Source organism: Benincasa hispida, chromosome 3 (genome assembly GCF_009727055.1).
Source record: "Benincasa hispida cultivar B227 chromosome 3, ASM972705v1, whole genome shotgun sequence".
Classification (NCBI taxonomy): Eukaryota; Viridiplantae; Streptophyta; class Magnoliopsida; order Cucurbitales; family Cucurbitaceae; genus Benincasa; species Benincasa hispida.
The window spans coordinates 14,310,626-14,338,247 of NC_052351.1; the positions used below are offsets into that span (position 1 = coordinate 14,310,626).

Here is a 27,622-nt window from a genome sequence, read left to right on the forward strand (position 1 = left end):
TTTAATATGTAATGAAAACTTAATTATTCTGCACTCATATTAAAAAAATTTGTGATTTCACTCATTAGTACATCTCTCTACAAATAAATAAATAAATAAAACTCTCATGATACGAAAAAAGATTTACAACTAGTTCTTTAATTTGAAAATAAAAGTTTACATGAAATTTAAAGACGACCCCCTAGCCTTTATCCCACATGGAGGTTGTCTTCGTGTGCCTCTAAATTAGTTTTGTCCTATTGTCGTTGTCATCTACGACGAATACATCTTTGATCAATGTCAGCAACATTGATAAAATTATATATTTATGTTGACCAATGTTTAGTCACACATTGAACCCAACTCTGGTAAATCGTGTTATACTGTTGTACTTCTTTGATAAAATTATTCTGTACGATGAAAAATTAATATTAAACAATATTCATATCATATATTTGGAAAATTTCTGATTTTAAATCTCTTATCATGTAGTAATAGTAAGCGTCGTTAGGTGTCGTGCATGCCAGTAGGATATATATTCCACGTGAATTCTCCATGTATACAACGATCATGTCGTGCATGCCAATAGGATATATATTCCGCGTGAATTCGACGCCAATGTCTCAACACACAATCTGGATAATGTCACTCTACTATATGGAAGTATATAAGAGGGCTAACGGTCAACCAGAGGTCTTGACCATCACGACAATAATCAGGTAGTGATGACCAAATATCTTGTGTGTATGGCGGCCAATTAATCTGACAAAAAAAGAAATAATTATACACCCAATTAATCTGACCAAATGTTTTAATTATTCATTAATATATACATTTGTTACCTGATTGTGCATCAGTCTGTCAAATATTTTTCGGTATACTAGCAACATATTTGCTGACTGTTTAGAGACAGATAATACACCACTTTATCTAAAATTATAAAAAAAAATACAATTAATTTATATTCTTACATAAAATGATAAAAAAAATATATATATATATAAATGAAATAATATCTGACACGAAGTGAACGATGACCTGGGCCTGTAATATGCATTAGTAACCCAACAAAGTTCTCTATAAAGCCATGCAAGACAGACACCACCCCACGAGTACATACCAACATGCTCAAAATCAGACAGTGGAGGGAGAAACATAAGATGTACTAGAGTGTTTGACTTGTCAGCGAAGGAAATACCAATCTGATCGTGTTCCTGGATTGTAATGAACAAGAGCACTCAACCAATACGAAAGCTTTGAATATGATTTTTTTCAATCACCAAACACAGCAATCAATGCTTTTCTCTTGGCATCCACACCTGTTTATAATTAACATTATAGTCATATTGTTTTTTTTTATTGGTTCTTGGAGTAGGGCCACAGGTACCCAGGATTAGTTCTAACCAAATTTTGGATTTTGATACTCATAAAATTTGAATCAAGTTGTAAATGATCTTGTGTCAATTCTGAATACAAACATGAGTATTCCCCTTCAAGTTTGGTGATTCCAAACATCCCATGAGTTTTACGCCGATATGCCCGTAACCTCCAATCACAACCATCCTTCCACTATTTGCATCTCACATACCAAATATCTTGATTTGATTCCACTACAATAATCTCATAGTGTTCTGTTATGCAGTATTTTTTTACAGCAAGTTATAAATCTTCTTTAGTATTAAATAACATTCCTTTCTAGATTAAACTAGAATTATCTACATAAATACTCCTTTCCTCCAAAGTTGACCCTCGTTCAAATGTTGAATTAGTAATTTCTCAATTTATTTGGGTGAAAATATCGGACGGTACCAACTCAAGATCATGTTCCTCACTTCTATCATTTCCAAATAATTCATCAAGTTCAACATCAATATCACTATCTCCATAATTTCCAGGTTCAAGAATAACTAAATCTTCAGGACGCATCGACATATTTATTCAAATTTTTCCTACTGTTATAGTTGACAAAAAAATATGTTAATATGACTAAAAAAATTGTTAAATATTTTCTTAAATCAACCCAACAAAATCACCCAAAAAATAGCCCACCAAAATCTATAAAGTATACATTATAAAAATTCAATAGTCCAATTACAACAAAATAATCAATTCAAATCTAATACATTTAAATCAGCCGAAATCTATAAAGTATACATAAATCAGCCCAAATCATATAAACAAATGGACTCAAATCATACATAAATCTATCTATAAAGTATATATAAATCATATAAGATTTTCCTATTCAAATCAACCCAAATCATATAAACAAATTAGCCCAAATTTATGTAAAGTATACATAAATCACCCAAATCATATCTATAAAGTATACATAAATCACCCAAATCATATCTATAAAGTATACATAAATCATATAAACAAATCAATACATAAGTCAGCCCAAATCAATCCAAATCAGCCCAAGTATACAAATCTATAAAAGCCCAAGTATATAAATTCATATATTAGAAAAAAAAATAAAGAAAAGTTTTACCTAAGGTGGATGGCAACAAAGGGTAGATCGGCTCACGGCAGCGGCAGCAGCAACAGGATCGGAGACGGTGGATGGTGGCGAGATGGCGACCGACGGCAGTGAGGAGGAAGAAAATGAAGAAAAGGTTTCGGATGGGAGGAAGAAGAGGAAGGGCACAAGTTTAAGGGACCGACTTAGGGTAATCGTGGATCCCGTCCACGATTACCTGATCAACACTGCATGACTATCCATGTGGCAGTCTATACATGCCAGGTCACAGGTAGTCGTGTACTCGGTACATGATTTAGTGGTAATCGTGTTTCGGGTACACGATTCAGTGGTAATCGTGTACCGAATACACGATTCAAATATCTATTTTTGTCAATCTTTTCTACCTAACCCTATTTTTGTTAATAATTATTAAAATAATATTATTTTTTAAAAAATCATATAAATGTCTAACACGTGTTTTGATGGATATATAACAAAAGTGCATGCCAAGCAAGTATTACAATGCCTAGAGATGTTCATTTTTTCTATGGTAACTCACTTCTAATGGGATAGAAATTTCCCAATTAGACGAGTAATAAGAGAGAGAGTGAGAGAAAAAAAAATCATAAGTTAAACGAAAACGAGAATGGGAATGCATTCACTATCTTGGTAGTTTCTTTATTTATTTATTTGTTAAAATAACTTTATGTTATGTTATTATATTATTATTATAAAAAACTATTGATTGTTTAATAATCACGATAATGAATATTTTTAATTGAACATTTCCATCTAAATTATATTTATGAATAATTTGATTGGTAATTTTCTTTACTAGAAAACTAAATTAATTTCTCTTTAAATTCAAAATGTCCATGTGAAACTAATCATATAAAACAATTTAGTGAGAAATTTAACAATTTAATTAAAATCTTTCCATATTAGTGATTTAAGTTAATTGGTTAAAAAAAAAAAAAAACAAACGAGAAAAAATTTCTCACTGGAAACCTGATCCCCGCAAATTGATCCCCGTGGAAAATCCCAGTCTTAATCCCTATGGAGGATTTCTCATATGGAAACGAGAAAGCCATCCTCGGCTCGACTCCCCTCCTCATGGACATTTGTATGTCTGAGAATAAATTAATAATCTCAAAAAGAAGAATACACGTCAATTTTCGTTGAACTATATACACTCCATTTTGACCTAGTGTCCAAGCTTTGGTAATGGCATGTACATGTACATTGAAATGTCTTACAAACTCAAATTGAGAAATTTATATATGTGGGACGCTTCATATATTTTGATATTAACTTGTCCAGTAGAAAATATGGCTGATATTTACTAGATTAAATAGCACTTTTGTTTCGTGAACTCTCTTATGTATGAAATTGTAGCTGTATATGAAAACTAATTTCTACTAAAATAAACTACATAATACTATTCTTTTTACATTTTTTTATTAAATTTTTTTATATATGGAATTTCTTATTATAATTTTTTTTCATAATTAAAATAAACCAACTCTAAATAAGTGTGTGCAAGTTTACCAGAAGACTTACTCGGGATATAAAAGAATATCGAACCCTAAGAAATACAATAAATTGTTTTCTCAAATAAATATGAAAGGTAATTTTTTTAAATGATAAAATTGTTAAAAATATTTTTAAATATAGCAAAATGTCATTGTCTATCACTAATAGATATTGACATTTTGCAATAGGTATTGACATTTTGCTATATTGGTAAAATATAAAATCTTATAAAATTAAAAAAATCAAATTATAACCTTAATTAAATTTAAGGTTTTAACCATTAAAACCTCAAACTAATAATTATATATATTTTTAGAACACATAATTATATATATTTTAAACCAACCATTTTCTTAAGTTTAGAATTTTTTTTCAAAATCAGATTATCATTGTTCTAAGATTTTAAGAAAGTAACCAAAAATATTATCTATCGAAAAATTGAAAAAGAAAAGAAATTGAAAACTACTCCTAGAATAAAAATCTGCCATTACCCAATCTGTTATATTCCACCCTTCCTGTTTAATATACATCATTAATTCTTGCATTTAAAGAAGTCTTCTACATATGCCAAAATCATTCATTTTCAGTTTTAAAACATAATTAATTTGAGGGGATAATCCAAAATTTATTACACTCTTGTGGAGTTTAAAGTTTAAATTGGTAAAATTATTAATTTAAGATAATTTTCAATTCATACAAGATTTGTCTAACGTGAAACCTTAAACGCAATTAATTCAAATCATATATCTTTAGAAAAATTTGAATCTCTAACATTTTGATAGACATATGCCTTAACCAATTGAACTATGACTACTTTTACGTCTGGTGTATTGCAATAAATGAAAAATAATTTGAAAAGTGGGACCTATTTTTTAAAGTTTGATAGTGTTTACTGGCGTTCTGCATTCTTCCCGACATGTGGGCCCTAGTTGAAAATCTAAAGTAATGTAATCTGAATGAAGAGCATTGGGTGATCAATCGAATTGTGTTTGAATATTGAATAGGACCCACACCCTTTTTGCTGATATTTTTGTCCGACTTTCCAAAATTTATCCTCACATGTCATCAATTATTGTTGCACTGTTTGGAATCGGAAACCATATCGGTAAATTTGCCCTCACACGTCATTAGTTATTGTTACACCACTTGGGTTTATTGGTAACGGTGAGCGGTCTAAATGACTGTTACCGTTATCAATTTTTAGGGTTTTCGATCTGCCGCTAAATAGAATTGTAAACCATATCAATAAATTTGCCCCTCACACATCATCAGTTATTGTTGCATCATCGTTTGGGTTTACCGGTAATGGTGAGTGGTCTAAATAACTGTTACCGTTCATCCAATTTTTAGGATTTTCAGTCTACTGCTAAATGGAATCATAAATCGTATCGATAAATTTTATATTTTATCCTTCTTGTTATTCATCTTCATATTTTGCATGCATTTGTTCACTACCACTACATGTGAAATGCTTGTTTGTTGAAGAATTTGACAAGATTGATCAAACCCAAACAAAATATGTAAGTTTACATTTTTATTCTAAAAGAGTTTTTTCCATGACGGATGGTGGTTCTCCAAAACACAATAAAAAAGAAGAAACCCGAATAAACCCCACTCTGAATCATTGGACATGATCACCATTGCACATTGGGCATTGTTCTTCTTCTTCTTGGCCAGCATCTCCCCATCAGTAGGTCATTCATCAACACGACGACGTTTCCCCCTGCCTCTGTTCCCTTCTTCTTCTTTTTGTTCTCCACAACCCTACCTGTTGGTGGAGGGCCGTTGACAGAGCTAAGGGATGCCTCGTGGGGGGAAGGCTAGTTCATACTTGGCTTTGAAGGCTCCTTCTCGTCTTTTGGAGACAAAGTAAGTGATAGATAGGGAGGACTCTGTTTTCACCATTCCCAAAAACGAATTTCGAAAGCACATGTGTTCACGCTTTCGTTAAGGAATTTAATTCCTTCCTGGTCAATTTCCATAAATCATTTTATGCAAAACACCTCAAATGTTATTTTCAAATAATTTTATAACTTGAAGTTTAGGATAAAAAAATTTCAAAAATAAAGAACTTATACAATAGAGTAATGCTTATGTGCACAACTTAACTGCACCCATCTTCAAACTCACATTCGATCACACAAAAAGTGAAATTAAATTAAAAGAAATTTTTATCACATAATAATTTGTAATGGAGTACTTTGGTGTCTACACAAAGATAGGTGTAGCTCGAGATGCACCCAAGTAAGTCTCTATATAATAACTATTGAAAGCTTCGTACTCATAAGTGTTAAGAGTATTAGGAACGTAGGAATGCAACCAAAGTCCTATATTAGCTATGTAAAAGGATGTTTGATGCGTATAAATAAAGATAACTATATCCAATAGTAGAAGCTGAGATATGTTTTCTTGTTGAACAATTAAAGAATAGGCTTTAATTTATTGGTGCAGGAGGATTCACAAGGAGTATTTGGGATCGAGCATGATTAAATTCATCGTTTAAACCCATCAGAAAACACAAGTATTCAAACTATATGAAATCATCAGTCGATCTAACACCACTACAGGTACATTTTCCACATGTGCATCCCGATCGATAAGATATATATTCATCCCATAAACTTTCAATCTTGGAAAAATATATGGTGACTGAATCTTGTTCTTGTTTTAAAATAGATAAATCATGTTTTAGTTGAAATATGTGATGATCATTTCTTTTCTGAAATCTATCTTGAAGATCAAGCCAAATTTCTCTAGCGGAATTGGTAAAAAGAATGCTAGACGAAATTTGCTTTGAGACAGAGTTTAAAATCCAGACAATCACAACATTATTATTCCGAATCCAAATGGGAAGTAAGTCACCTGTTGGTTGAACAATGGATCCATCAATGAACCCTAATTTGTTGCGAATCGAGAGTGCTAAGATCATCGAATGGCTCTAAGTAACATAGTTGTTGTCTGTGAGAGGTTCAGTGACAAGAACAAGGTTGGAAGTGTCACTGTGATGAAGAATGTAAGGATCATTATAAGAAATTGTATATGATTCTTGACTGGATTGGAAAAATCGGTCGGCTGGACGGAAGGTGTTGGAAGATTCGTCGAAATGTTGCTCGAAAGATGAGTTGACAGTGGTGGAAGGTCAGTTGAAGGAGAGATGGGATTCATTGTTTGGGAACAAGAGGGAGAAGACGAAGGTGAAAATTTAAAAAACTTCTGATACCATATTAAAGTTGAAAAATGGAGAAATTTTTAGAAGAAAATTATATTCTCTTTTCACCACTTTTATTCCTTTAGCAGCTTATACAATAATTTAAAAGGACATAACTAAAAAAACTTAATAACATAAAAGTATAACAAATTCATAACTAATCCGTTTTTACATCTAATAAGTATGAATATTTTTTACGTGAAATAAAAAATAAAACTATGAGATTTTATGTCTAAAGTGAACAATATCACAATATTATAAAGATATTCCGGAGATTCATCGTCTTTAATCTCGTCTATTTTGTATCAGTTGATAGGGGAGAGGGAAGAAAGGAATAAAAAAATAAAAATAAAAAAAATAACATATGTAACGGTAAAGGAAGAAAATAGAGGAGCCATTGGAGTCCTCTTTTTAAGAGCCATCCACATCATAAAGATTCAAAAAAGCAAGCCAATGGCACGTTGGAGCCACCCCTTTTCTGGGGACAACCTGGCAATCTAATATCACCCACGCTCTTCTATTATTAAAATATTGTTCTTTTGAGGCATCAATTAACACTTTTAGCTTCTAAATTATATGTATATAATATTTTATATCATTAAATGATTAATCTAAACATAGTTTAATAATTTAGATATAGAAAGAATTTAAATCTTCTAAATCAAATTTGTTGAATTAAAAAAAATACTATGACATCGAAAAAATATCTTGATCAAAATTTAAATTTAAATTCGATATGTATTACTAGTCACGCTTTATTACTATAGAAAATCAATTAAGCTGTAATAAGTATTTATAATAGCTCGACCCACATAAGTCAATTTATCGATCAGAATTAGTTAACCACCGTATCATATTTTTGGCCCTCATTAAAATTTGAATTTCTGTAATGATGAAAAATAAGCTCTAAAACATCCTAGACTACTATGAGTCAAACGATCATGATAGCAAGAAATTGCAATGCATGATTATGATAGCAAGAAAATTGTAATGTATAATTAAATAAAAACCAAAAACCAAAATTACCTTTCCAAGAAAAAAGAAAAGATAAAAGATAAACGCTACTTTGAAAGAGGAAAAGAAACACAATATTATGGCAATAAAAATAGGGAAAATAATATCTTCTCCTCCACGCGCGGGTGCGGAAGCGCGTGAACCATACGTCACAAATTGACTATGCAATAGGCATAATTAACATTTTTTTTACAAGACCCCTGAGCTGAAGTTTTTAAATTGGCTACTATGTTAGTTTTAAAGGCAAATCCAAATATTTTTTTTTAAAAAAAATCATTATTATTATTTAACTAATTTCGTTTTAAAGTTAGATCAATGTTAGTATATAACTCAACTAGTTAATGTATTCTATTATTGACCAAAAGATAAGAGATTTGAATCCAAATCTCCAAATGTTATTGAACTAAAAAAAATAAAGGATAATTGAAGAAGGAATATTATTTTAAATGATAAAACTGCTCGACACAGATAGTAGTTTATCGTAGTTTATCACAGATAGACAATGATATTTTGCTATTATTTATAAATATTTTGATTTATTTTTCTATATTTGAAAATAGCCTAATTGAAGAATGATGTACAAATTTAGTTAAAACATCATTTTGGCTCATATACTTTAGTCTTATTCTATTTTATTTCTTACTTTCAAAATTTTCAATTTTAATCGATATTTTTAATAGATCTTAAATATACTCCCTACTGCTACCTATTGCTTATATTTTCAAATATATATGTATATATCATAATCTATTAATAATTTCACTTTAAATTTTGGAAATATGTTCACCTATATTAAATATACTCTCTACTGCGATTGTTTAACTAATTTCAATAAAAGAAACTAACTTTGATGGATTAAATTTGAGATCTATTGAAAGTGCATGGATTAAAATTAAACAAACTTTAAATAATAGAAACCAAAATGTTGCCAGCTTGCAGAAACTTGTGCTACCAATCTCAATATCAAATGTTCGATTCTCTCACCTTACATATTATATAAAAAAAAATGAAATATTATTTTAATAATAAACTTACAAGTTTTAACCAAACTAAACCAAATTGAAATTAAATTCCAACTATGCAAACTAAATTAAAATTAACAGCTTTAGATCAAAGAATTAAAAAAAGAAAAAAAAAAGTAGTGTGAAATGGAAAAGGAAGTGGGAAAAAAAAAAGTAATGATTTAATTTGAAATGAGATGGGGTAAAATGAAAAGGGCATGTGCCTATGGAAACCAAAAAAAAAATGGTCAGGTTACCGTTGTTCTTCGGACAAACCCGAGAGGGAAAGTCTTCTCTTTTTCGCATCACACTCAAATCCAACGGTCACATTTCACTAGCCGTTGTTTTTGAAATATACTCTGCTCTCTAATTAATATACCTTTTCTGGACAAATGCCCTCTCCATTAAACTCCCTCTTCTCTTTCTTCTGCTTCCTTCACTCTCATCTGGGGTCCTCTTAGATGCTTCTTTTAACCCTACCCATTTCCCCCTTTTGACGGATTTTTCTTCTATCTTGTTTTTGGGGATCTCTCTGTTTTTCTCTTCACCGGAATTAATGGCGTTTTCCGACGAGAACAATGCCAACTTGATCAAGCCCACTTCATTTCGTCCAGGTTTGCATCGACATTGGCCATTTTTCTTTTGTATTTTGATTTACTGTTTCTGATTTTGACTTTTTTAGGAGGAGGAGGGATGGAGAAGAGTGGGAGGGCATTTGGGCAGGAGATTAGTAGAGTTAACAATAATCGGAGAGCTCTTAATGCCATTAATCAGAATTCTGTGGTGAATCAAGCTTACCCATGTGTTGTTAACAAGAGAGTCCTCTCAGGGTATTTGAAAATTTTCCAGTTCCTTCAAATTTTGTTTTTGAATTTGGTGAGGGTTCCATTGGATGTTGAAATGAGTATTGCTCTGTTTCTGACCTTAGAAAGCAAGAGATTTGCGAGAAGAAGCAGGTTGATCCATTTCATAGACCCATTACAAGGTGGGAATTTTGTTTTGATTTTTGAACCTTCAAAAGGAAAAAACAGAAGGGTTTGTTTAAAAATTTTGAAAATGTCGTGTTTCTCTTTAGGAAGTTTGCTGCTCAAATTGCTAGTAGTCAACAGCTTCATCATCCTCAGGTAAGGATTGTCCTCTGTTCTTGTTCAAGGAATATGTTATTCTCAAAACCACTCGCCTTTCGATAATGGATCTTTGGGATTTGTTTGGGCAGGAAAATAATAAGCCTAACTCATTTCTTACAAACTCAAATGCATTTGGACATTCCATATTTGTAGACGAGGATTGCAAAACAGCAGAAAATGACAATCCAGTTCCTATGTTCTTGGAGAAATCAGAACCATCATTGCCTCAGGAAGCAAGCCAGATGGTAATAAATCCTAATCCCCCAACAGAATTAGCTATTACCACAAAATTTTCTCCCTATAAATTCGTATATGATCTTTCCCCAACAGGAGGAGGTTGAAATGGAGGATATAGCAGAAGAAGAAGACCCGGTAATCAACATTGACAATGTAGATTCCGACAACCCGCTTGCCGTTGTCGAGTACGTGGATGATCTCTACGCTCACTATAGAAAAATTGAGGTAAATGTCTCTAATCTCTGGGCTTACTTTTCAAGGTATGATGCCTTTATCTTTTCTTTACAGCTTTTTGAATTGTGTCTGGTGCAGAGTTCAAGCTGTGTTCCCCCAAATTACATGACCAAACAAATTGACATTAATGAGAAGATGAGAGCTATACTAATTGATTGGCTTATAGAGGTTCATGACAAGTTTGATCTCATGGGAGAAACTTTGTTTCTCACTGTGAATCTCATAGACAGATTTTTGGCACAAAAAACAGTAGTGAGAAAGAAGCTTCAGCTGGTTGGTTTGGTTTCTATGCTATTAGCTTGCAAATATGAGGAAGTTTCTGTCCCTGTTGTGGGTGATTTGATTCTTATTTCTGATAAAGCTTACTCTAGAAAGGAAGTTCTTGAAATGGTACTTACTCCTCCATTTTTACTCTTATTCAATCAGATCTTTCTTTGTGAAAATAATTTACCCAACTCTTCTTGTGTATTCTTCTAGGAGACAGTAATACTCAACTGTTTGCAGTTTAATATGTCAGTTCCCACACCCTTTGTTTTCCTCCAAAGGTTCCTTAAAGCTGCTCAATCTGACAAAAAGGTAAAGATTCTCTCTTTTTTCCTTTTATTAATGACCATTTTAAACCAGAATGGAGCCATCAATTTTCATGAGAGACAAAAGTTGCACTATAACTTTTTCTATAGATCAAAATTTTGAAAACTTTAAAGGGGCAATTCTTAACTTAATAAATCTAAGGCTAACTTAAAGAACTAAATAGTAAATTAACAGCATTTTGCTCCTGTTTGTTCTTGAACTGAAGAATTCTGTTAATGGAACAGCTCGAACTAATGGCATTCTTCTTGATCGAACTCTCGCTCGTCGAGTATGAAATGCTGAGGTTCCCACCCTCTCTGCTAGCGGCGGCAGCAATTTACACAGCGCAATGTACTCTCACCAGAGTCGATGGTTGTTGGAGCCGAACCTGCGAGTGGCATTCCAGCTACTCAGAAGATCAGCTCCTGTATGATTTTGTCGGATTTTCTTTTTCATTTCATGTTCCCGTCATTTTCAAACTTTTAATGGGGGCTGCCCTTGAATTTTGCAGAGAATGCTCGAGACTAATGGTGGGGTTCCATCAAAAGGCGGCGACGGGGAAACTCACCGGAGTTCATAGGAAGTACTGTACATCAAAATTTAACTACACGGCAAAATGTGAACCTGCACATTTTCTTTTGCAGACTCAGCAATAGCCACAACAGAACAGAACATGTATAGTGTTCTTACTAACAACATTACATGAATGTTCAAAATTTGGGCGACGGGGCAGGGATGATCGATCAGTCGGCCGGTCGGAGGCGACTACGGTGGCAGGATAGGGCACAACAACACAATAATGGAGGTGAACAACCAGATGGTTGCTTTCCAATGTTGGTCATTATTTGTTCTTTTATTGTATGTTCATTTTGTTTTTCATTCAACAGCAATGAGATGACAAAACTATATATAATTTCATTTGACAAAGAATAATGTTGGCCTTTTTGGCATAAATTTCCATCTCTTCGCTTCCTTACTCCATCTTTTTTTTTTTTTCTGATGATGAATTGATATATACATGTATTGAATAGAATTCTAATGTATTTGAATTAAGTAAACTTGATTAACCCTTTTGAAGTATTTGAATTCTAGCAATAATTGCCTTTTCTTTTTTTTTGTTGTTGGTAAAAGAAAAGTGTTCATTGGGTTGTAGAAATTCTATGGGAAATTGCCATTTTCATTTATCAATGTGTGTCGACTTTAAGTGGAGGAATCCATCATGTAAAAAGACAATTTTGGTCCCTCGATAAATGATAATTTCAAAAAGTTAAATCAAATCTCATCTTCGCATGAAAATCTCTTAAATCTTTTCATCTTCCCGTGAAAATTAGGTGTTTTCTATTCTTCTTCTTCTCGTTGAGTTTTCTTCGCTATTGTTGGACTCTCTTCTCGCAAAGATAAGTAGTTGCGAATATGGGATAAGGGATAAGGGTTTTGGTCCCTCGATAAATGATAATTCCAACTTAGAAAAGAACCTGTAAAATATATGGGATAAGGGTTTTGGGTTTTTTACTACACATTCCTACCAGAAATCATATATAAGATAAGTAGTTGCGAATATGGGATAAGGGCTATATGTTTGTCTGGGTTTGATTTCGCATTTTTTGGGTACATTAAACTTCATGAGACAAATATCTGATGAAGTTGTTGCGAATATTTGTCTCTGAAGTATTCATAACAGTAGAAAGTTTGTAAAATAGCTCAAAAGTAACTTCACGAGACAAAAGACAGAAATCAACTCAACTTTACGAGACAAACTATAGAGAGTATAACTCAAGCTTTTTTGCAAACTTCACAAGATTTGTCTTTTGGTGATGGCTCTCTAACTTCTTTCCCGTGAAACTCGTCCTTTTTAATGGTACTTTCTTTCATTAGGGATTTTAACATTGTACCATGTTTTGTGGCACGTATAGGTAATTATTATGGAGTTAAGGATCGAGCCAGCAGAATACTTTAAAGCTTTGTTATCTCGTGTTCTCATTTGGCTAAGACCTGTGTGGTGACCCGGATGAAGTTAATGATGGTCCAGTTAGATATGTTTAGGTAGACCATGTTTGGACCCATCTTAGATAGTACTCTCTCCCTCAATGGACAACTGATACATCACCTACTTCTGAAGGAGGTTGTGGATGATAGGCCGAACGTAATTTCTTTTATTCAATTCAGGTCTAGGTATCATTCGGTAAGGATAAGTTTGACCTCATCACTAGGTAAGGGTGCAGACGCGAGTGATGCGAAATAATCCTAACCCTACTAGGCTTAGAAACTTATACTTCAACGATAGACCTAGATTGAAACAATTTGAAGCCGAGGAAAATTTTCTTGCCATGGACTTTAGTGGCACTTGCATATTTCATAGAGTTAGTCATGATGGGGAGGGAGAAGAAGCAAGTGTTTGACTATAGCATCCTTGGCATTGTGGATGACTAGGAGATTTCTTGCCATGGACTTTAGTGGCACTTGCATATTTCATAGAGTTAGTCATGATGGGGAGGGAGAAGAAGCAAGTGTTTGACTATAGCATCCTTGACATTGTGGATGACTGGGAGATTTTTTGCAATCACGACTAGAGTAGTGTGATTTTTTAGAAGACTATCAATAGTATTAAGAGAGCTCTCATCGGTGCTATTGATTGAGCAGAACCCGAGACTCTAGCTAGATACAGCCTATACGAATTCCCATTTGCCTTACAGGTTAGTTCACATATGTATTCTATGCGTGCTTTCTTCTCCATTATCGTCAATGGTTTTTTACGCTTTGACTCTATCTTTCTATTTATAGGTGTGGCCATATGAGATGATTTCTTCGCTCATAGATATTGTGCCAACTCGTATTAGTGAGATAGTCATTCCACGCCTGTCTCAATGGGAGAGTAGGAAAAACCTAACATTCTCCTCATTGGACAAAGATATTTTCATGACACAATGAGTAATGGATTGAACGGTACAGAGAAATCCCATTATAATGATACAACTGTTACCAATAAAGGAGGAGGTAGCTCACATGCACCGCGTAGTTCCTGCCCCTGAAGTACATGTTCTCCCACCAAGGCCTGTTGGTGAGGGTGATGATCGTCATGCTAAGGGTTATGCTAGCCACGGTCAGGGTGATCATTGCGACGAAAGTAGTGGTCGTCATGACGACGGTGATGATGAGGATATTCTTAGCATCGAACTAGATCACGTCCACAGTAAGGCTGATCACGGTGACGATGAGGGTGATCATGGACACAATGACCACCAGGACTAGGACCAGGATCGAGTTCATGTTGATGTTGAAATAAGTCAGTGAAAGAAGATCTCTCTCGATCGAACATCGACATTCACAATTCTTCGAAGCCTACTTACATACCATATATCGACGTTGACAATTCTCCACATCTGGTGCATTGTGAAGTACCGGATCAAGACATCCCACATTGTGGGAGAGATAAGATGAATGGAGGGTCGCCTAGATCAATTTGAGGCCAATGTTAAGCCTGTGTTCGAAACCCTCCATTCTAAGGTCGCTAATGTTCAACAGAATGTCTCTGTTATGATGGGATATCTAGGCAACTATTGAAGGTACAATTATCCTCTGAACCTATACAATCTTTACAAATTTGCACGTTCGCTTACAGTTTCTTTAACGCAACTGTAGGGAAAAGATGTTACTCAATCTGATGATGCCAATGTAAAGCCCAAAACCTATTTCCCTCATATCGTGTCTAAGGATGTTAATGGCTCATCTGGAGCTAGAGGAGATATTGCATTGGAGCCCTCTAGAAGAAGAGTTGAGGGAGCAAAGGATGACTCAGGTGTCCTCGCTTTCCAAATCATTCCTAACATCGACGAGGATATTCGTAGTCCTTAGGAATCGGTACTCATGGGACAAGAGATGATTAACTAGACTCACAGGACGTTAGTGTTATGGAGATTGTGCCTTCAAGTGCCGGTTGCACAGGCAAGGATGAGTCTGAAGAACCCAAGGTATGTGAAACTCGATAAATCAAATTACTCTCTCGCAAATTTTGATTTCAACTAATATACATTGCTATTAAAATAGGAATACAGTACATCAGTTATAGCCCTAGAGACCCAACCAATGAAGGATGCCTCCTCGATCATCGTACATAGTTCGCGTAAACAAAGCCCGAGAACAATACGTAGACGAAAAGTATACAATACATCAGTTACTGATACCCAATCGATTGGTACTCTACATGTTTTACGTATTTTGTTATATTAAATTTATTCATTTTGGTCAATCTGGTTTTCTAATTTAGATAGTACAAACGATGGACGATGAGGACGTGGATAAAAAGTGGAAGACAACCAATCGCAAGGGCTACATCCATATCCTCAGATACCGAAATTGTTGAGGTTAGTATTTTACAATGTCGATGTGTGCTTTTGGATGTCGTACTACATTCCTAATAGTTATTTGGTAGGATACGTCCACGAGAAAACTGGATCGTTCAAAAATAGACGAGGAATGTCGGAAACGCCTCAAGGCATTAGAGAAACAACACGAAGTTACTTGATTGAAGGTGAAACAGGAGGCAGTTGAGATACTGGATTATCTAAGTCCAGTTCCTGTACATGTTCCAGTTATGTCACACGTTCCAGTGGCACCGTAAGGAGGCTGATCCGGATTGATGTGTACATGTCGAGTTCCGTGGAAACTGTCGTCACCATATGAGGCCCTTGAACCTCAATGAAACAAGGGTAAGCGAAAACATAAGGGATATAACCTGATGGTCCTAGTTCCAAAACATATGGAGAAATACATGATGGAGTGGGTAAATCATCCACAAATAACACCGTCAAACTCGTGGCAATTGTGCGTACTGTCTAGAAAAGGCAATGCTTGGTGAAAGTCCCAAATTTGTCCGGATCAATGGTTGGATGACGAGGTAACCATCTAAACTTTTTCCTTATTTCCAAATTTTTTTCTAGTCTTCATTAATATAGTTTTTAACGTCAACAAGCAAACTATGTATATCTTTTCATATTCTTACGAAACAAGATATTGAGTGAAAAGTCTTCGACCTAGAGTGTCCATTCGTTCACGATAGCTGATTGAGTAGTTACTGTAAGTTATCATCGGTTAATTATAATAGTTTATTTACGAAGTTTTTTATGTTGATCGTACCTAATTTTATTGATATAACTTATTCCGTCGTCCACATACATTGTACTCTGAGTGGAAAAAATCACTATGCACCACGACATACGACTAGGACAAAGCAAGCACGGTACTAAAGTATGTTCCAGACGAGTTGACTGACTACAGTATTCCATAGTCCACGATTGATACCATATACATGAAGGATCCTTGTGAAGGATCTGCAACGGAAACGGATCGTCCCAATTCTCAAAAGTTTACATAACACAATTTTACAGAGAAACAAAACAGATCATACATTTAATTAAACAAAATATACAGCATGCTTGAGAAATTAAGAAGAGAAAAAGAGAATAGAAGACTTACCCTTGAAGAACGAAATCTTCACGTTTCCTCTTCACTATGAAAATCATGAACACCAAAAATGTCACTACCACAAAAGTAATCTCGGTATTCTCTGGATGAGAATCTAAGAAAAGTGAGCTCTGACTATTTTGGTGAGGGAGGGGATTTAGAGAGGAAGAGATAAGAAAAGGCTGAAATCTTATCTGAGATATCAGAACTACCTAGCGTGATTTTTCTATGTTTTCTTTCTTCACCACACATAGAAGGAGAAAGTGTACCCAACTCGCATACACGATCTAGAGAGAAAGAGGGGAGAAGGAGTTACAACTCCATCTCAAATAACATTAATTCAAAAATAAATAAATTAAATAATAAATTTATTTATTTATTTAGTAAATTATTTAATATATATCTATATGATAACTACCTTATCATAGAATATATATTAAACTATATGTTATCATATAATATATATTAAACTATATGTTATATCAAATATAACATACATTTCTCTCACCAATGGTTTTTAATATAAATCACACTTATATTAATTTTAACCATATGAATCCAATTCATATAATTAATATTTGAATCATATTCAAATATTTATTTCTTCGCATAAATACTCAATATTGTAATGATCAAATACATTATAGTAATTATATTATATATAATTAAATTAAATTAATTATATCACATATAATTAATTTGAACAATTCAAATTAATCCAAAAACTGATTCTCATTAAATCTCGTTGAGCTATCGAGGAGATCTCATGGACCTGTAACTTGAAGCTCTAACCGTATGTGAATAATTAATTAAACTCTTTAATTTAAATTATTCACCATCCGTTAACTGACGGACACTCCACTAAAGACCATCAGCTGCACTCTTCGCGTTATAGATATATTTTTGTGTCCATTAGATATAACCAATCACACTAGTGCGATGACCCTTCACAAATTGCTCGCAAGTACAGCTAGGCCAAAATTATCGTTTTGCCCCTGTAATTACTTCTAACTCCTTAAGTACCACTGGTCCCTCTAATGAACAATAAATCATAATCCAACTATTACCAAACCCCTCATCAGGCGAAAGTGTGGCGCCACATTGTTCAAGTCCCAGAATCATCCCTTTAGGGAGCAATTTATCTACTTATCCCGATGTTAAGGAAGGAGTGAATTCCTTTTTGGTAGTTGTGTTCCCAGCTTTCCAATCAGATGAATCCTCAAAATGGTAGGCTTGTTAAGTCAGCGATCTGGCCACTCTCACCCATACAAATCAAAGGACCGCCTTCATAGGCAGGAGTTCACAACTCACAAAGGATTCAGATCATGTTACCTATGGTCATCTAGTGAAATGTAAGTCTCAATTATGAACGGTATTATATAATAAAACTAAACATTTTATAGTCCGGTTTTATACAAACTTCTTTGTATAGAATATCCTCGTTCATATATCTCCACATGAATGATCAGGATCAGATTATTTGTAGTACTTTACAACAATTGTAACATCTATAAAATAGGTCATACTCGTAGTGTCACCAGGATAAGGTATCCAGCCTTATCCATTTACTATAGACCATTTAAGTTATCACTTAAACATGATCCACCTATATGTCTCTACATATATGTTTAAGCTACAAGATAACCTTGCATGTTAGTTTATTAATTTGTGGTTAATACAACTAATTTGAAATAAAACATCAAATATTTTATTCATAAATAAAATGTTTGTACATTACAATTAAAAACTATAGGACCCTATGAGATTTAGAGCATCAACCCCAACAATATATGCCTTATAATATACTTGACGTACATTGGATACTGGTCAAGATAGACATGGTGTGAGGTTAGTTAGTTGTTTGGGATTCATACAAAAGACTTTATACTTGGCTGGAGCCGGAGTATCATTTGGTGGTCATGCAGATGGTTATAACTGTGTTACTTCACAGAACAGGTGTGATGTTGGCTTGCCCTAAACTACCACTGACTCCTTGGGAGGTGGAGCGAGTTAAGGATGCACTGCAGCAATCAGTTAGTGGAAATTGTGGTACATTTTGTGAGTATGTTGTAACTAGGTGTAATATGTCCACTTTGACCCAACAAATATGGATTTCTTCAGACGTTTGTTTGATGTACAAATATACATGAACAAAGCTATTTATTAGTGCATTTGTTTATCTTCAACTGTGTTTGTTTTCTACGCCTTATTTTGATATTTCGCTTGAGATAATTAAATATTACATTGTCACGTTAGTTTAATTACAAGATGTTACACCGTAAAATAACCCAATCAAATTTTAACATAAATTGGATTCACGTCGTTGTCAATGGTTGTCAGAAAGTTACTTGATTGTGGGCCACGCATACCGCACCTAGTACATTTGTGAATCTGAGTGACCTCTCTTGCAAACGATATTCTTATCTCCTGGCGACGGCCAACTTGAGCAACACGCATCGGTGGAAATATCTAGATGTCTTTGTAATCATCCCCCCGAGGCCGTTCTGAAATAAGGCCTACAAGGAAAATAGGTTCTGCATATAATCCGTGAACAGCCTGAATGTTGTAACAAGGGGAGCAAAGTGTGTATAGATCAATGTTCTGGTAACAAGCTGCTGCAATCACATGGGAGCATGGAATGTCGTAATAATCATCAATTCCCTACAGCAAGCATGGTTTTGCTAAAATCCTAAATCCTTACACGTACACTTGCGCGCATTCAAGTCAATAACCCACTAAGGTGATGATCAATGACTTCAAAAATGTGTTGATCAATCAGCCTCACAAAATGCCTTCTAGATCTATACTCCATTCCCACCATTTTCGCCTCCTCATAATTTGAAAGCATGGTTTGACGACTCAATGTGTAGGTTCTTCGCCGATGAAACCAGTTTTGCAACAGACCCCTTATGTGATCAAGAAATTTAATTATTGGAAATGTTCTAGTGTCCTTCAATACAACATTCAAACTCTCAACTGCATTTGTAGTCATTTAATCGAACCTTCGTCCACATTGAAATGCCCTGGCCCACTTTTCAAATCCAATCTCCTCCAAGTATTGGCCCACTCCTCTAATTGGGATAATTTGGCCCTATGTACTTGAAAAGTAGTCTCACAGAATGATATTGTAGTTAGAAAGAAATCGAGGAGTGGAGCTTTTTGAACGAAACAATATGACACCCTTAAACTTACCCGGTAAGTGTATCCCATCAATAACCAAACATTCCTTATGTATTCAAGAAGCTTCAAACTAATGGACCCAAAGCCATGAAGACGTACTTGAAGTACCTATCATCTTGAAGTTTCAATTCGTAAACAATGTCGGGGTTCGTTATCTTCAAAGCTTCCCCATAAGCATGTAACTGGTCAAAAGGCTCCTTCGGCCTACCTCGGACCATTACTAATGCCTCTTCTCTAGACTGTCAAGCTTTCGTATAACTAATATTGACACTATATCCCTCCCACATATCTTGCATGATATCCTTCGGCCTATACGTCCTACCAACGTTCGTGAACTTGGACTTAATCAGATGACCAACTAACTTGCTTCTTGCTTAATGGTGGTCATGATCCATTAATTGCTATGAGCATGTATAGATATCTTGATACCTTGTTAATTTGAACAACTCCGAATCCTTAAGCTTTCGAGCCTGAATCCTCCAATGACAGACATTATGTCTACATTTAACCAGTAATGATTTCGTGGATTTGTCAACCCTATGTTCAAAATTTCGACGTATAGCGAAGAGGGACAATATGAATGAAAGTTCTCCCTTTGAAAGATATATATGTTCTACCTTAAATTTCAATGTCTTCGCTCTCAAACATCTGACCTGACACAATTATTGCCACTTCAGGATATGCACTCATAGGTTCCACATAAGTATTTTCCATGCACAGGTTGGTATCTTCGCATCGATGGTTACTACACTCACCCTCCATTTAAACATCCTTGTCATCCTCTTCAGTCAGATCATCAGAATCATCAAACTCATTAGACTCATCATCCAATTCATCTGGTAGTTCTCATTCGTAGTTTGAATTGTCTTCAACTATGTTCTCCTCTGGGTTCACGTTCTCTTCTCATACACCATGATCAAAAACCCCTTCAGCATGTACATTTTCGTCTCCTATCTCATTCTCCTCACTTACATTATGCTCAAACCCCCCGTCTGCACAACCAAGATCCTCCTCACCGTACATTAAGGAGGATGGACCATTATCCTCGGGATTGTAAGGATAAACAAAGAAATTGTGATCGGATAGGTTATATGAGACAACATTATTATCTAAAGGGGTTAGTGATGTAACATGGTCTGATAATTTAGTTTGAAGAAAGGGTTTTTAAGTCACTGTCTCCATACATAGGTTTGGATTTCGTTGATAAATAGATAGGTAGCCTACATGTGTCCTCACTATTTAAAAAGAACCTCCAAAATTGTATAGACATCTTAGGGTGAGATCATGGTTTTTTGGGTCAATCCCACTTAGATTATACAACTAAGTAGCAAATAAACATGCGAGGCATTCTACAAGTGAAGATAAAACTTACTGGCTAGAAGAAAATGTATAAATAAATATTAAAAAAAAATTTAGGAGAAAGTTTACTTTACAAGAGAGTGGACCTAGTCAACTTCACGAGACAGCTTGATTGGCTCAACTATACGAGACAAAAGTTGAACAAAAGAGCTGTCTCGTAAAGTTGGACAAATTCATCTTCATGAGAAAGACAACTTCCTGAGACATCTGCTTTGAACTTTAAGAGACAAATCACAGAACACCAGCAATACCTTTCCCACGTTCAATCATGTTTCAGTACTTTTCATTTTTTATTTTTTTTCCTCCATTTTTTCTCCTAAAATGTAACAATACTCCTTTATAATGTAAACAAGTGAAAAAGAAGTAAAAAAAATTGTTGCTTGAAAACTTTCTTTAAAAAATAATTTTTTTGCCTCCATTTTCATGACTTTTTGAAAAAAAAAAAAAAAAAAAAAAAAAAAAAAACTACTTTTCAACATACCTGTAAACCATTTCTATTATTGAAAACAAAATGTGAAAGTAAATATTGAATTTTTTATTTTAAGATATGTGAATTAGGTAAGTTAGGTGATTTCACATTCAAGAATCAAGACAATTGAATGACCATTTATTGAGAGACAAATTGATCTTTTTGAGTGGTGGATCCCTCCACTAAAAGTCTAAAACATTGGAAAAATAATTTTAAAAAAAATGAATTTTAAAGATGAAGTTACTTTTGAATGGAAAAAAGTTTTTGGGTCAAAACCGACAATTTCTCAAATTCTATCAAAATCCGTCCTTCCCAAACTTGCCACCAAATCCATCTCGCCATTACTTGCACATTAGTTCAAGCAAGACCATCCCACAGATTGAATTCGAGAACTCGCCAAAGAATCAAAATGGAATCTTGGTACCTGACATTAATGCCTATCGACCTTTCCAAGTTCGGTACGATCAATGCTTGAAGCTCAGAAGAACCTCACGCCATCTGGGTTCACCAGTTTCCCCATTACCCCTCCCTGTTTCAGCATCTACACCTATGGATTGGTGTTTGAGGATCTGTTGAAGGGAGGTCTAAAAGAAGTGGAGAAGAAGCTCAGCTAGATGCTCTACGATTCGATGACAGCAAATGGCTTTTACAATTCTCTCTGGTCGTGAACTCGGTGCAGTCATTGATGAATGTTCCGTTTACATTTCGATCCGAAATGGAGGCAAAGTTCATCCAGGAAGAAGAATGAGAGAAAATGGTTCAGTTCAAGGGACACAAATCAGTGGGCGGTATTCGAGCATCATAATACAATGCTATTGGCCTATAGCTGAGAAATTGGTTGTTTTCATGAAGGATTTCCAAGCAAGACATGTTCGATGGATCTTCATTACATACAAACAATAAGCAAAGCAGTGTGAATTTGTAGAGTAGAGGACTGTGGGGCTAATTTTAAGTACTTTTACTCGTTACTTAAACGGGAGTAGATTATTTATACACAAATATTTTTTGAACTTTTTGGAACATAATCCTCTCCGATATCCTACAACTATAATTCATCTTATTATCTACCAAGAAGTCAATACTAATCTAAAAGAACAAGCTTTGAAATAATACTATTGTACTTCATCTTTCAGATATGAACCTACGCCTACTGAAAGGACAGAAGCACGCCTCAGAGCCGACTATCCTTGGATTCAGGGCACTGACCTGCAGAAAACCAAGCCCCCAGATTATTTATTATAATTTTTTTTTTTTAAAAAAAAAAAGACTTTTACAATTGGCACATATTTGTATTCTGTAGACTGATCGTAAAATTCCAAATCTATAATGTACCATTTGATTGATAATAATTATAGAGACCTAACCGTTGGCTTTAGCATCTCTGCAACAACTACTACAAGCAACATGTTCAAAAAACTCTTTGGTAGCATCTGTGCATAACGAAAGGGCAGCAGTCAAAATGTAAATATGTCGATAAAAATAGCTCAAGATATCAAATGCTTTCTTCCAAGTAAATTCAACCATACCATGCTTCATTGTCAAAGAGGGATTCTGCTCCGCAACATACCCAATCACCTTGGCCGGGATTCCAGCAACCATACTATGAACCAAAAAAAAAAAAAAAAAAAAGATGCATCGTGGTTGTGATTCAAATACATTACACCCATAAGAAGTTGACAGAAAAATAATATGCTTTAAAATTCAAATACATAAGAAGTTGACAGAAAAATAATATGCTTTAAAATTTAAACCTGTGGGGAGGGACATCTTTCAACACAAGGGAACCAGCAGCCACCATTGCCCCTTTGCCGATTTTAATGTTTCCGAGTATGGTAGTAGAAGCTCCAATTAGTGCACCATCGCCCACTTTTGGATGACGATCACCAACTTCTTTCCCAGTTCCCCCCAAAGTGACACCCTGAGAAAATTGAAGCCGTAAACAGATGATTCAGTTGACAGGTCAGGCAGCAAGAACAGTGGTCTATGGGCAGTGGGGCAAGAGGATCATTGAATGTTTAAGACAAAATATTTGAGACGGAATTACAGTTTCAAGAAGAAATAAATAGAAAAGAGATAACAGTTTAGTGGCAACGAGACAATATGAAGAACTTACATGCATCAATGAAACTCTGTTACCCACAACAGCAGTTTCACCAATAACAACACCCGTCGCATGATCCAAGAGTATTCCATCTCCAATTTTTGCAGCTGGAAAAAAGAAAAAGAAAATGCTCATGTTTTGAACAGGAAAGCAAGAATATGATTTTTTAGAGTAATACCAATCCCAACGGTCAACCATTTGAAAAGAGACATCTACACACTGTCAACACATGGACCTTTAACAATTCATCGGCTGAGTCATTCTTACTTGCTAAAATTTTATAATATCATAAGATGACAAAACTGAGGTCTTTTGATTAACAAAGCATCATTCACTATTATTTTACAATTCCACAGGAAAGTACCCCACTATTTTAATTAACAAAGCATCACTCTTGTTCTATCTCTCAAGCTAAGGGGACTGATGATTGAAGATTAACTAACCAGGATGGATGTCAACACCAAAAACCTGCAAAAGAAAAAAAGTAGGAATTAAGTAAAAATAACTCGGATAGCAACACAGACATGACATGTAGAAGTATCAATCTACCTCGCTAATTCGACTTTGTAGTGCTAAAGCCAACACATTGCGTCCTCGGCTCCACAAAGTATGTGCAACTCTATGTACCTGAAGGGAATGGTAACCCTGCAAGGAGCAGCTACCTAGCATCAGTTCACTGATCAAAAGAAACTGATTTAAACAAAAGTGGTTAGAGTTGTAACAACAAGAGCCAAATGTAGGATTTTACAATACAAAAAAGATCTTCGGGAAGTATGTAAGAACGAGGACGGTGGACAGCCCTGTGAATCAAACATAGCCCACTTGATTTAAAAATATCGATTACCTTAGGATATAGAAGCGCTGAACTGTAGGACAAACAAGCAGGATCCCGTTCTTTCAAGGCCTGCCTAAGAAAAGTCGTTGAGAGGTTTCAGATTGGTAAAACACACTTGTAGTTTGTGTTTGAATACACCAACTCTTACTACTCCCATACCAAGTTAAATTATCACTAAATTCAAAAGCTTACGCCAGCAACAATGGACTTCACCTGCAGATCTAGACGAATGGAACGTTGAATGCTTTTATCATGCATCATAACATCACAAAATATATCCATCAACTGAGTAGCTAAGAGAGTGGGATTTTGAAGCCGATTAGCAAGAACAAAACTCAATGCCTGCTCCAAACAATCGTGTGACAAGATGCTGGCATACAAGAAGCTGCTTAAAATTGGCTCCTTCTCTGCCTGAACAAAATTCCGTCACTTAAATGGATTCTCATTCCACTACAGAAATACAAAAACTCAACCCCAAAAACGCAGGTTTTTTCACGGTTCTAAACAATCATAATAAAACCCCACCAATTCCACAAACCCATTCCAAGCACCACCCATATACTCAAACAGCAAATAAAAAGCAGAGAACCCATAACCAAGGAACTAAACAAGTTCATTAGCTAACAAAGAGACATAAAGGGGAAAAGAGTGTTTGAGAAACGCAAGTACCTCCAACTTAGCCTCCTCTCTGACGGCATCCCAAATTGGGTCACCGAAATCGGAAGCGGCGGCGGCGGGTGCGTCGGAGGGCTTGGAAAATCCCATGGCATAAACGGGGAAGACCCTGTCGATCCCAAATTTCATAGAATCCGCAGAGAAAAAAGCGGGTGTGTCAGCGCCATGTTCTTGTTGCTCCCGAAGGGAAACGCAATCAGCGAGTTGATTGGAGAGGGAGGTTGGCCAGGTGTGATCGCTCAGGCAAGCCATGGAGACCGGCGAGTGAAAGGGCCTAATCGAAGGAACTATTTAAGCATAGAAAAGGAGAAAAAATGGAGGGGAATTGGGAGACGAGTGAGTGGAACTTGTGGCGCGAGTGGCAGGGGAAAAGCTTTGCGCCCATGCGGCGTTGTGATCGAGTTCCTCCTTCAATATTATTGGGGGAAGGGAATATGAGATGAGCTCCTCGTCTTATCGTTTCGTTTCGTTGCATTTCCCCACTTTTTTCCATTTTTTTTCTTTTTTTGGTAAAAAAATTATTATTATTATTATTATACTTCAATCCTAAGGACTCTTTTAAAGATGCTAAATTGAGATAGGATCGATATGGAGCTCATATGTATGGAGTTTATATATTTGGCGAATTCATATATTTATGTTTGGAATATCGAAATATTTGATCTGAGTTTATATATTAGGGTGTAGAGTTGAGTTCATATATCTAAATTATTTAATGTAATTTTTTTTAATTATTACTATTTTTATTTTGAAACTTTTTTATTTAATAATTCTACTAGAATAAAACATGTATTGCAATTTTTTTTTAAACATTTCTTTTCACTCTTTCTTACTTTCTTTCTTTTTTGGGCAATGAACAATAATTAACTCATTATATTTTTTATAGAAATATAGTTGAAATCAAAAAAATTTGTTCCTATTTTCTACATAAATTTTATTATTATATTTTTCTTTTTTTTCAACAAGTTCACTTTCAATTCCTCTAAATTTGGAGGATCATCCAAAAATAAATCCCTATTTTAACTAAGTTGCTAGAAAATTTTCTAAAAATAATAATTTTATGTTTTTTTTTTTTTTTGTTATATGTTACATACTTTTCAACTATATATATAATTTTCGTCTAAATATTCTTGACATTTATTTGATATGTAAATGCAATTAAATAAAAAAAATTACAAATGTTTACATAAAAATATTGCACTTAATGTAGACAAGATAATAATTTTTATATAATCAACAACCTTACAACATACTTTAACAATCATCAATCTTATAACAGTCGAAAGTGATCGTTGAAGATGGTTTTCATTGGAGTTTGTAGTCGGAAGTGGTTGTCCGAGCCTGAAGTTGATCGCATGAAGGTGGTATTGGAGTTGGTTGTCGAAGTTTGTCATCAGAGGTGGTTTTCGAATCCCAAAGTTGGTCGAACGGAAGGTGGTTGTCCCGAAGATGATTTTTGCCGAAGATTGTAATCGGAGGTGGTCATTGGAGCTCGAAGTTAGTCGCATGAAGGTGTTGGATCGATATGGCAACCCTAGAGGGGTGAATAGGATTTAATTAAACTTTTTTTTCTAAATTAACTCAATTAAACTAATTAATACACTTTTTATAAATAATAAGAAAAATTCAAATTATGCAACAAATAAGATGACAAAAATGTGATAATTTAATTCTATCAAATTTTAGCAAATAAATAAGAACAAACTAAAACAGCTTAAATTAATTGCAAAAATAAAAAGGAAAGAGTTAGAGAAGAAGACACCTTAAATTTTTATAGTGGTTCGATCAAACTCGACCTACTCCACTCCCTAAGTGCCTATTGGGAATTTGAATAAAATCTTTCCGACTCTTTCTACGGATTAGGGTCCAACCATTACACCACTGTTTCTTTTACGGGTTCAAGAGCAAACTCGATCCTTTCCACGATTTAGGATCAAACCGTTACAAATGTTAGAATTTTTTAAAAACACAATACAACTCTCACTAGAGTGGATTTACAAGTTTAAGCACTAACAAGTTTATCCTCACAATACAATAACACTCTCTCAAGAATAAGATGAAAAAAAAAATTGGGAACTTAGAGAGAGCAACAATGGAACTTTTGAGTTTTGGAGGATTATGAAATGTAAAATTTGTAGGTTTAAAATTTGGAGAGGAAGATGGTTTATATAGAGAT

The 27,622-nt window shown here is 34.6% G+C and overlaps 2 protein-coding genes across 5 annotated transcripts; one reads left to right on the forward strand and one right to left on the reverse strand.

Annotated features, from left to right (window-relative positions):
- Window positions 1-9,593: 9,593 nt before the first annotated feature.
- Window positions 9,594-12,321, forward strand: LOC120074104 (G2/mitotic-specific cyclin-2-like). Its single transcript, XM_039027115.1, has 10 exons — window positions 9,594-9,813; window positions 9,882-10,029; window positions 10,128-10,184; window positions 10,275-10,323; window positions 10,416-10,571; window positions 10,657-10,788; window positions 10,876-11,187; window positions 11,275-11,373; window positions 11,613-11,794; window positions 11,879-12,321. Exons 1-10 carry the CDS (start codon window positions 9,756-9,758, stop codon window positions 12,021-12,023), a joined length of 1,338 nt encoding a protein of 445 aa, XP_038883043.1. The 5' UTR covers window positions 9,594-9,755; the 3' UTR covers window positions 12,024-12,321.
- A 10,449-nt stretch (window positions 12,322-22,770) lies between these two features.
- Window positions 22,771-25,876, reverse strand: LOC120072616 (serine acetyltransferase 2). 4 transcript variants are annotated; one of them, XM_039025015.1, is made up of 10 exons: window positions 25,441-25,876; window positions 24,985-25,182; window positions 24,781-24,840; window positions 24,486-24,581; window positions 24,380-24,404; window positions 23,949-24,043; window positions 23,587-23,753; window positions 23,362-23,435; window positions 23,200-23,265; window positions 22,771-23,041 (listed from the first exon to the last, which is right to left on the reverse strand). In XM_039025015.1, the coding sequence occupies exons 1-10, from the start codon at window positions 25,696-25,698 to the stop codon at window positions 23,007-23,009; spliced, it is 1,074 nt and encodes a 357-aa protein (XP_038880943.1). In that variant the 5' UTR covers window positions 25,699-25,876; the 3' UTR covers window positions 22,771-23,006. The 4 variants fall into 4 exon arrangements, with proteins under 4 accessions (XP_038880943.1, XP_038880944.1, XP_038880946.1 ...); XM_039025016.1 differs by having other exon boundaries at window positions 22,771-23,036; window positions 25,441-25,698; XM_039025018.1 differs by having other exon boundaries at window positions 23,195-23,265; window positions 25,441-25,698.
- Window positions 25,877-27,622: the final 1,746 nt, after the last annotated feature.

Bases quoted from the DNA above. Each gene is read 5' to 3' on its own strand.
- LOC120074104 (XM_039027115.1), top strand. From the start codon at position 9,756: ATGGCGTTTTCCGACGAGAACAATGCCAACTTGATCAAGCCCACTTCA. The intron at 10,185-10,274 runs GTGGGAATTTTG...GTTTCTCTTTAG, and splicing joins TTTCATAGACCCATTACAAG to GAAGTTTGCTGCTCAAATTG. The intron at 11,374-11,612 runs GTAAAGATTCTC...TTAATGGAACAG, and splicing joins CTGCTCAATCTGACAAAAAG to CTCGAACTAATGGCATTCTT.
- LOC120072616 (XM_039025015.1), bottom strand. From the start codon at position 25,698: ATGGCTTGCCTGAGCGATCACACCTGGCCAACCTCCCTCTCCAATCAA. The intron at 25,183-25,440 runs GTACTTGCGTTT...AATTTTGTTCAG, and splicing joins GAGAGGAGGCTAAGTTGGAG to GCAGAGAAGGAGCCAATTTT. The intron at 24,405-24,485 runs GTAGATTGATAC...TTTCTTTTGCAG, and splicing joins TACAAAGTCGAATTAGCGAG to GTTTTTGGTGTTGACATCCA.